The following is a 10,480-nucleotide window of genomic DNA, read 5'->3' as shown; positions in this document are numbered from 1 at the left end:
ACCATCAAACCTGTGTATAGTACATTTGGTGGATGGTGAGCGTCATTCTTAGTTATTACTAGAGGATACACAGCTGTCTTTTAACCTCTCTTATCTAAAATAGCTGAAGAAAGACATCTTCCATTAGAAGATCTCACCTCTCTTATCTAAAATAGCTCAAGAAAGACTTCTTTCATTAGAAGATCCACAAATTTTTTTAAATTTTATTTAATTTTTTTTTCCATAGAAATCACAAGTTATTGCCACGGATTCCTGGGCATTGGATTTATGCATAACGGTTTTTTAAAATCTTCCTTTCCATTGAAGTTACATAGAATCAATCCAACAGGCTTTCCATGTCCCTATTTTGGATTCTCCCCATAAAAAGAAGTTATTCTCAACACTCCTGTCCAAGGCCCTTTATTTGTTAAAGATGCAGGATTCATCCTGCCGTGCTTCTCCATCTTTTAAGTACAGTCTCTTGTTACGGTTTTCCAGTAAAATATGAAATTAATACCAACAACATGAAAAACCCAAATTAGTCCAAACAAGGAAAGAAACATGCCGAAACACAAGCTTTCTTGAAGAAATTACAAACAAAAATACACAATTCTGTGGACTTTTGGCAGTGGACAAAATTTCATGCCCATGTATAAATCTGTTCCATATATCTACATGCTACATGAAGGGAAGAAACCTCTCTCTACATATATCTAATCTCTTCTAAAATCTACCTCTCATTTGCAAGGATATGAAGATATGAAGTGATGAGGAATACAAGGGGAGTTCTTCCAAGCCCTTGAATGCAAAATCAGTATCTCTTTCGCCTTATCCTTGGCCTTCACAGTAGAATCTCCCTGAACTACGAGACACAGCTTGTAAACCACCCCAACTTGCAGCATCTCTTGAAGAACATTCGGAGTTGCAGAGAATCTAGCAATAGAAGACAATATCCTCAGACCCTTTTCGCTTGCAAAGTTTGAAACCCTAAGTATCTTCTTTGATACAATGGCGATTCCAGCAGAGTGGTTCAGTAGCTCGGCCCGTCCTTCTGCACATGCACACAGTTTATCTAAAACTGCCAACGCCATCTCGCAAGCCCTCCTCTCTGAATTCTCGATGATGTGCTCGACTAATGCTGGAACTGCACCTGCTTCGGAAGCTTTGACACGGTTCCTCCCCCACGGGCACAACTGAACGAGAATTTGCAAAGAGGCCTTAGTAGCTTGGTAAGAGATCTGATCTTGAAGAACCTGCACGATTTCTTTGAATATATCTCCTTTCAAACTAATCAAATGGACTGGATCGACCACCTCAAATATAGATTTCAAAAGCAACGTTGCATATGCCCGCGACTGATAATTCCCTTTTTGTAAGACTCGTGTCAGCGAGCCGATGAAATCGCTGTTTCTCGTTATTAGGTGTTGGAGAGCTTCATCAGATATTTGAAGATGATGGAGAATGGTTAGTGCTTCGTCACTCGCTCTTGCAGAATCGATGAAATCATCAAATGATTCTTCTATTAATGGAGAACTGTTGTTTATGATGGCAGCCAAGACAGTAGCTGCGCCGGCGGATTCGATACATCGCTTGTTTCTCTCACTTTCGGAAATAAGAGATTTGAGCTTTTGAAGAGAATTCAGCTGCGATTGTGGAATCTGGACCTCGTTGAGCAGTTTGGCGATTTGGGTCTTGTCGACGGGTGGTTTCGGTGTCGGAATCCGCTCGATACCGTTCGCAGCGTTGATGGTGCACCAAGCTTGAATTAGTCGCCGTAATGTGTGGTTGGGAGTTACTTCGGTATCTGGCAAAGGTTGTTTTGTAACTGGGCATGTCATGTTCTTGCTGGAGAATATCCACCGTTCGATGCTTTCTCGATCGTATGTTATTCCAGTGCAGAGCGTGACTGGATCTCTCATAATTTCAAGAGAAATGGGGCAGAGAAAGTAACGAGGAATGTCGATGTCTTCCATGGAAAGTGAAGAAGATCTTGATCAGAATACTTGAAGATGGAAAAAACCCAGATGGTGGAATCAAAATTTAAGGAAAATAGAGAAAGTTGATGGAATCTGACAGGAGAGAGGATGAATTTTGGGTAAGAATCTGACCCAGATGAGGAGAAGAGACGAGAGGGGAAAGAGAAGGTGTTTTAGATTGGTTTGGAGATGAAAGGAAGGAGAGGACCTAGAACTCTTATATGGAGATTCAAAAAGCGAAAAAGTCAGTGTAGACTTTTTTCTTAAGTTCTATATGGTTTGCGAAATCCTCAAAGCTGACAGCCACATTTAATAGGGAGAACCGAGTCCTTTCCGTGGGCCGTGGCTGGCTCGTTGATGGCAAGCGAAATAGTTTAGCCTCAGTTTCTTAACTAGTGAGATTAAAAAGTGGAACTTTTAACCTTGGTTTCTTACTAAGGCAAAATAGTGAACTTTTAGCCTCATTTTCTCCCTAACTGAGCAAAATGGTAGACCTTTAGCCTTGACTTTTACCAACTGAGACGAAATGGGTAGAATTTTAGCCTCGATTTCTCACCAACCGAGGTAAAATAATAAACCTTTAGCCTCGATTACTTAGCAACCGAGGTAAAATATTAGACTTTTAACTTTGATTTCTTACCAACCGAGGCAAAATGGTAAACTTTTAGTCTTAGTTTCTCACCAATCGAGACAAAAGAGTGGACTTTTAGCCTCGATTTCTCACCAAACGAGGTGAAACGACAAACCTTTGGCCTCGTTTTCTCCGATGTAAAAATTAGACTTTTATCCTCGATTTCTTACTAAATGAGACCAAATAATAGACTTTTAGCATCAATTTCTTGCCAATTAAGGAGAAGTAATAGACTTTTAGCATCAATTTTTCACTAACTAATGTGAAATAGCAAACTTTTAGCTCTGATTTTTCACTAACTAATGTGAAATTACAAACTTTTAGCTCCTATTTCTTTACAACTAAGTCAAGGAAAAAAAAAAAAAAAACTTCCAACCTTAGTTACTTTACGACCGAGGCTAAAAAGCATATTTAGCCTTCGTTTTTTCACCCTATGTTAAAAATTTATGGCTAACTGTTCGTTTTTTGCAGTCAGGTTGGACGCGCATGACTTGAACCAAAACTCAGACCGGTCAACTCATCTACTGAGTCATATTTGTTCACCAGAAATGAACAAAAAATAATAATAAATAAATGGTCCGTATGCAACATACCATTGCGGCCTCTGTAACTTAGTGGGGGCAGAATTTATTGCAAAAAAGATAACGTTGGTTCTACATGCCTGATGGACGGCCCATGTCTCACACACGTATACAATGTTGGCATACGTAACGTTAAGGCTCCCGTCCATTTCATTAGAGTGAATAAACTCAACTTTACTCAGCCCATCCACACCAAACAAAATGCAAACAATTAGAGTGCTCTTAAGTCATAGTGCTTCATGTTGTATAGTAACACTTTGATTGTCCAACCCACCATGATGACCGTCCAACAGAACAGATCCAGACCATACGTCGTGGTTCTCCCTGTTAAAATTCTCACAGCCTAAAAAATTGATGGTCAAGATCATTCATGAAAAATATAGGCCTAATCAACAACCTGTGCCATCTATCTGATGGGACCCATTATAAATCCCTTATGCTTTTAAACAATCACTTTTATCAGATAATACTAACGATCCCATCCATAGGTTGGAATACATAATGGCTATACAAAAGAAGTGCAACATATGGATGGATCAGATCATCCGATCCTCGAATGAATTTCACCTCGTGGTTAAAAAACTATTCTAAACCTAGTAGACGGTCTGGATAGATTGAATAGACTTTTCAACAGTCCGGATTCAACCAGAAGCACTACAACTTTACAGTGCTCTTGAAACACTGAATAATATCTCCAAACAAAAACCTTTCAAATCCTAAAACGTTAGTAGTAATTAGCCGTCCATTGCCAAATAATTATCGGGTTTTATAACGGACGCGGATTAGCTGCTGTAGCGAGTCGGCTACTGAAGTGACGTCACCATATTTTTTGGGCCCCACCATGATGTATGCGTTGTATCCACACCATCCATCCATTTGGAGAGATCATTTTAGGGCATTATGAAAAGAATTAGAAAGATCCAAACTTCAAGTGGACACCACCACAGAAAACAGTGGGGACAGTGACGCCCACCGTTGAAACCTTTCTATGGCCCACCATGATGTTTATTTGAGATCCAACCTGTTTATAAGTTAAAAACATACATGTAATAAGTGAAAAAACAAATACCAGCTTGATCGAAAACTTCTGTGGCCCAAAGAAAATTTCAATGGTAGGTGTTCAATCCCCAATTTTTTCTGGGGTGGGGCCCACTTGAGCTTCAGATCTGCCTCATTCTTTGGATTATGCCCTAAAATGATCTGTCCAAATGTATGGACGGTGTAGATACAACACATACTTCATGGTGGAGCCCACAGAACGTGGTGACGTCACTTCAGCAGCGAGACTCGCTACTGTCAAGTTCAAGGGCTAATCCGTGCCAGCCACTAGCCCGGTGGCTCGTGGTCGGTGCTCTGTGGGACCCACCATGATGTATGTATTTTATCCATTCTTTTCATCCATTTTTTACATATCATTTTAGGGGCTTGAACCCAAAAAATGAGAGGGATATAAATCTCAGGTGGACCACACAACAGGAAAACAATAGTGATTGGAAATCCACCATTAAAATCCTCTTAATGCCCACTGTACTGTTTATTTGACATCAAATCTGTTGATTAGGTCATATAGACATAGATAAAGGGAAGAAACAAAGATCGTCTTGATCCAAAACTTTTATGGCCCCAAAAAGTTTTTAATGGTCAACATTCAATAAACAATGTTTCCTGTAATGTGGTGCACTTGAGATTGAGATATACCTGATTTTTGGTTTATATTCTAAAATGATCTTAAAAAATTGATGGACGGTATGGATGAAACACATACATCATGGTGGGGCTCACAGAGCACCTGCCATCAGCCATTGGCCGGCGGCGGGAGTAGCCGATCCGTTTCCCTAATCCGCGTCCTTTCACAACCCCCAGCTCTCCCGAATCTCTATATAATACAACTTCATCCTCCTACAGCTCCTCATCTCTCTCTCTCTCTCTCTCTCTCTCAGTAGTCCAATGGCTCTTCAGAGGCTCGCTCTCCTCGTCGCAGTCTCATTTCTTATGGCGCAGGCACAGGCGCGCCATACTCCCTTTGAAACCCGCAACGACCTCCTGACTCGGCTCGAAAGCGGCACCGGAAGCTTGTTCGATTGCTGGAATGCACTTCTGGAGCTGCGATCCTGCACTAACGAGATCGTCCTCTTCTTCCTCAATGGCGAATCCTACCTGGGCCCCAATTGCTGTCAGGCCATTCATGTGATTACGCGTCAGTGCTGGCCTGCCATGCTCGCTTCTATAGGTTTCACAACAGAGGAAGGTGATATACTCAGAGGCTACTGCGATGCATCGACCACTGTGCCGCCTCCATCGCCCGTGAGCTTAGGTCCAGTTGCGGTTGGGCCGGTTGCTTCTGGGGTTGTTGGTTTGGAGGATTAGATGAAGTAGAAATGGATGGTATGAACTGAAATAGTAGATATGTTTTTGTGGTGTTTTTACGTTTGCATGGTTTAGTGGATAATCTCTATATATAAATGGTATGACATACGCATGATCTCTCTCTCTCTCTCTCTCTCTCTCTCTCTCTCTCTCTCTCTCTCTATATATATATATATATGCCTTGTTGGTGCTTGTGATGGGAATACTATCTTCGTCTTTGCTGCAAATAGCCTTAGGACTCTGCGGCTGAGATGGCCCGATGATTTGAACGGGTCCGTATTCTCTTTCCGGAAGCTATGGTACTGAAATCATGTGAGGCTGATCTGGAGTTGGATATGGGGCTATTTCATTTTAATGTTATTAAATCATCTATACAATTATTTATGGTTAAGATCATTCAGCCTCACTAGCTTAGGTTGGACACTAGAGCATGGAATCCAGATCATTGGCCCTTCTAATCAGTGGACCATCTCTGGCACATCCTGCGAAAGCCTCTCGCAGGAAGTTTCTGTTATGAGACACTAGGTGGGCCCAACCAAGATGTTTGTGAGAAATCAAAGTTTTTCATATTTTCACTTCATCCCAATAGAAATAACCTTGTAAACGGTTTGGATGGCATATAAACATCAAGGTGGATCTCAGGAAGGTTTCAATGATAGTAAATTCTTTTTCAATTTTCACCCTCCTATGTCCTACTTGAGTTTTGGATCTGTCTCATTTTTAATCAAATGTCCTAAAATGAGATCACAAAAAGGATAAACGGAGTGGATTTCTCAGAAAGATTACAGTGGGCCCCACATATCATTCGAATTTCCTAAGAAAGGAAGTTCCTGTGCAAGGATTCTAAGTGGGGTAACTGCCATGTTTTTGAGAAATCCAACCCGTCCATCCATTTTCGAGTACACTCTTGGACACGCCATCAAAAATAAGTTGGATCCAAAACCCAAATTGTCCACACTAGAGGAAACAGTGGGGATTTATTAACCGCGGTTGATATATTTATATGGCCACAAAAGTTTTGTATTGGTCTAAGTTTTTGATTTTTTCACTTCATCCCATTGAAAAATGACCTTATAAACGGATTGGATGGCATATAACCATCAAGGTGGAGCCTAGGAAGTTTGCAAACGGTAGGAATTCCTATCTTACCTGTTTCATCTCGCATGGCACACTTGCGTTTTGGATCGGAAACGGATTGGCTACTCTCCCTGACACCAGCCAACGGCTCGTTGTCTGTGCTCTGTGGGTCCCACAGTGATGTATGTGTTTCATCCATGCTGTCCATATATTTTTACAGATCATTTTACACTATGAGACTAAAAATGAGATATATCCCAATCTCAAGTGGACCACATTACAGGAAACAGTGTTGAATGAGCGTCGACCATTAAAAACGTATTGGGGCCATAAAAGTTTTGGATTAAGTTGATTTTTCTTTTTTCCCTTCATCTGGGCCTGTATGACCTAATCAATATATTGGATGTCAAATAAACAGTACAGTGAGCCTTAGGAGGATTTTGATGGTCGATATCCGATCACTATTGTTTTCATATGGTGTGGTACACCTGAGATTTATATCCCTCTCATTTTTTGGATCAAACCATGAAATGATCTGTAAAAAGGGTTGAAGGGAATGGATGAAACACCTACATCATTGTGGGGCCCACAGAGCACCAACCACCAGCCACGGGGCTGGTGGCGAGGGGGAGTAGCCAATCCGTTTCCTATTGGATCCTCCTCATTTTTAGTTGCGTGTCCTAAAATGAGCTCAAAAGGTCGATGGACGGAATACATTTCCCATAAACATCACGGTGGACCCCACCTTACATACGGGTGCAGAAACTTTCTAAGGAAAGGCTTTAGCAGGAAACCCGCGTCCGACAGACAGTCACAGTACCTGTACCCGTCATTTTTTTAAATTAAATGGAGTCCGGGTGTGGAATGGACTCCTGTTATTCCACAACCTTTGTAAAGAGTAAAGAGGCTGTATGTGGGCCCACCATGAAAGGAGAGTCACGTCCAATCATGGCATGCCGTGTCCCAAAATCAGCCTCATTAAAAAAATAAAAGGTTGATCACACCGCAAGGAACCTTCACCGAAACCTTTCAATGGGCCCACCGTGTTTTGCATACGCCATCCAATCCATTAAGAAATCCAAGTCTGTAGTCTGTTAATAGTGGGGCGGTTAGCGTCCGGACACGGATAGCCCATGACGCGTGGAACGGATAGGATACTCTCCCCCTGCCACCTGGCTGGTGGTCGGTGCTCTGTCGGCCCCACCATGACATATATGCTTCAGCCATTCCGTCAATCCATTTTTAAATATCCTTTTATGGCTTTATCTCATAAATTAAAGGGATATAAATCTCAAGTGGACCGCACCACAGGAAAATATTAGTGATCGGATATCTACCATTAAAATCCTCCTAAGGTCCACTGTATTGTTTATCTGACATCCAAACTGTTGATTAGGTCATACAGACGTAGATGAAGGGAAAAAACAAAGATGATCTAAAAAAATTTTAATGGTCGACATTCATTTAACATTTTGTCATATAATGTGGTCCACCTGAGATTGGTATATACGTCATTTTTGGTCTTGTACCATAAAATGATCTAGAAAAATAGATAGACGGCATGGATGAAACACATACATCATGGTGAGGCCCACAGAGCACCGCCCATTAGTCATTGGCTGGTGGCAGGGGGAGTAGCCAATCCGATTCCCATGTGGGTGCAAGAGAGCATCATCTGGCCTTACAATAAATGGGACTCCCTCAGATTATGTGGCCAATATGATATTCACGTGCGCCCCACGTGCCCCTTCTGTTTTTTTGTGGCCAATATGATATTCCGAAAAGCAAAACCCTCCTAAAACGATACGATACAATACAACGATACAAGAAACGAATCAAAAGCTTCCACATATGAAAAATTGAAAACAAACAAGGCCGTACATTTTACTTCATCAGAAATGATCATCGATAGAGCCATCCTGGCGCTGACGTGGCCTGCCACGTTGGATGCCCACGTGTCTCAGACCCTGGCCACCTTCACGCCTCTCGCCACACTCCGTCTCAGCATCCAACCTTACCTCATTGTCCCCTTGTAGAGGCATCACCGTCGCCCGCGTCGGAATCTCAGCTCCGTACGCCGGACATCCCTCTCTTTGCAGGGTCCAGTTCGTCATATCCCAGCCGTCGAATCCAGCCGGCTCCAGAACGTCGTCATTATACCCGTTGCCGGAATCCTTCACCCCTAATTCCGGCCACATCAGAGAGGTTGGTGAAGGAATCTCCGACGGATGGCCGGTCTGACTGAGACTCTGAAGTTCCGGCGGCATGGCCGCAGAGGAAACGCTCTCTTGTAATCCAGATCCACGCGATGACAACGGATCATGAGATTCTGGCGTGATCCCGACCGAAGGATACTGAATCTCAGGCGATGCCGCGATCCCGACGTGTTTACGGAACTGATCTTGCATTCTTGGCCGGGATCTTTGATTGGCCGGCACCGGCGAGTGGCGAATCCCGACCGGCAGACGGGTGGTGAGTATCCCGTCCAACCCGTGGACAGCAATGTTGCGGCCGTAGAAGAGGCCTGGGAAAATGATGTCGACGCCGTTGACGGTGAGGATGTCAGATCCCGGGGAGAGGCTGGGACGACGGGAGATGAAGACAGTGCGACGGGGATGGAGTGTGGGAAGGAAGGAGAGGCAGGGGGAGAGGGAGGCGAGGGATGACGTGGGTAAGCGGCGGAGTGTGACGTGGCAGCGGAGGGTCTGGATGTAGTGGGAGGCGGAGGACCTCATGTCGAGGGCGAAGAGGGCGGAGTCTGTGGGTACGAAGAAGGTGAAGGAGTGGCCTGAGAGGATGTCGTACTGGAGTTCGGAAGTCATGACGGCGTTTCCGAAGAGATTGTAGGCTTTGGATTGGAGGGCGGAGATCATGTCCTCGAGCTCTTCGTTGCGGATTCCATTAACGGTGGCGTTAGGGAGGGTTAGGAAGAGGAGGAGGGAGACAGAGAGGAGACGGAGAAGTTTCTCCATCTTGATTCTTGATGGAGAGAGAGAGAGAGAGAAAGAGAGAGAGAGAGAGATGAGTGAAAGAAGAATTCGAGAGAGATGAGTTAAAGAAGCATTCGGTTTCATTTGGCGGGTGTTTTATTCGAGTTCGTTTTGCGTCTGAGTGACCATCGTTTCTAACAGTTTGCTTCGGTTTGTTTTGTTATCACGTGTGGTGTGTGGGGCCGTGTCAAAACCTGCGGCTCAATACAAACCTAGGGCGTGTTTGGATTCACGTTTTGGGTGCATTGCATTGTATGCAGGTATTGTTCATGTATACGATGGGTGATATTCACAATGCATCCATTAGCTACGTGCCACTAACCAATGTTTGGATAGGACGTATTGTCCTAGCATGTATACAATTTCTAGTACAAATGCATGGTTGGATACTAACGTATAGGGGCCAAATAGTGGTAGTCTATGTACTATGAAGCGTATTTGTACATGTTCAGACAATCTATCTCAAACGGGCCCCTCTTTTGTTGTTCCCTACGGTCCATCACTTTCTGGAACATGAATGATGACCGCTCTACCAGTGTCCTCACTTGGATTTACTTGTTCAACAGTATGGATGTCATAAAAATGTCTGTCTCCTAAAAATCTAACACACGGTACACATCAAAGGGATCTAGATTCCAAACCTTACATGAATGCTGGGGAAACATCTTTTAGGTTACATTGACCTGGGTCCACGGCAAACATTTGGAAGGATCCTGACCGTTCATCCATTATCACCTTGTTTGATTGACGTCTTTCACAGCATAGATGTCATATCCAATGGCACAAATTCACGCACAGTTGATTATCTTCATCATTAACGACTTCTCCATGGTGAAGATCAAGTATCAGTGAATACTTTTCACTACTTGGAAATCTCGA

General features: G+C 43.2%; 3 protein-coding genes across 3 annotated transcripts; 1 reads left to right on the top strand and 2 right to left on the bottom strand.

Moving 5' to 3' along the window:
- Positions 1-506: 506 nt before the first annotated feature.
- LOC131235397 (E3 ubiquitin-protein ligase PUB23-like) lies at positions 507-2,057 on the bottom strand. The gene has a single exon (XM_058232571.1). It carries the CDS (start codon positions 1,950-1,952, stop codon positions 717-719), a length of 1,236 nt encoding a protein of 411 aa, XP_058088554.1. The 5' UTR covers positions 1,953-2,057; the 3' UTR covers positions 507-716.
- Positions 2,058-5,096: 3,039 nt separating this feature from the next.
- LOC131235400 (egg cell-secreted protein 1.4-like) lies at positions 5,097-5,642 on the top strand. The gene has a single exon (XM_058232574.1). It carries the CDS (start codon positions 5,115-5,117, stop codon positions 5,532-5,534), a length of 420 nt encoding a protein of 139 aa, XP_058088557.1. The 5' UTR covers positions 5,097-5,114; the 3' UTR covers positions 5,535-5,642.
- Positions 5,643-8,393: 2,751 nt separating this feature from the next.
- LOC131235399 (uncharacterized) lies at positions 8,394-9,629 on the bottom strand. Its single transcript, XM_058232573.1, has one exon. It carries the CDS (start codon positions 9,581-9,583, stop codon positions 8,504-8,506), a length of 1,080 nt encoding a protein of 359 aa, XP_058088556.1. The 5' UTR covers positions 9,584-9,629; the 3' UTR covers positions 8,394-8,503.
- Between the last annotated feature and the right edge of the window lie 851 nt (positions 9,630-10,480).

Source organism: Magnolia sinica, chromosome 19 (assembly GCF_029962835.1).
Source record: "Magnolia sinica isolate HGM2019 chromosome 19, MsV1, whole genome shotgun sequence".
Taxonomy (NCBI): Eukaryota; Viridiplantae; Streptophyta; class Magnoliopsida; order Magnoliales; family Magnoliaceae; genus Magnolia; species Magnolia sinica.
The sequence above is the reverse complement of the archived record's forward strand: the minus strand, read 5'-3'. Positions and strand labels throughout refer to the sequence as shown.

Excerpts from the sequence above, each read along its gene's own strand:
- LOC131235397 (XM_058232571.1), bottom strand. The coding sequence starts at position 1,952 with ATGGAAGACATCGACATTCCTCGTTACTTTCTCTGCCCCATTTCTCTT.
- LOC131235400 (XM_058232574.1), top strand. The coding sequence starts at position 5,115 with ATGGCTCTTCAGAGGCTCGCTCTCCTCGTCGCAGTCTCATTTCTTATG.
- LOC131235399 (XM_058232573.1), bottom strand. The coding sequence starts at position 9,583 with ATGGAGAAACTTCTCCGTCTCCTCTCTGTCTCCCTCCTCCTCTTCCTA.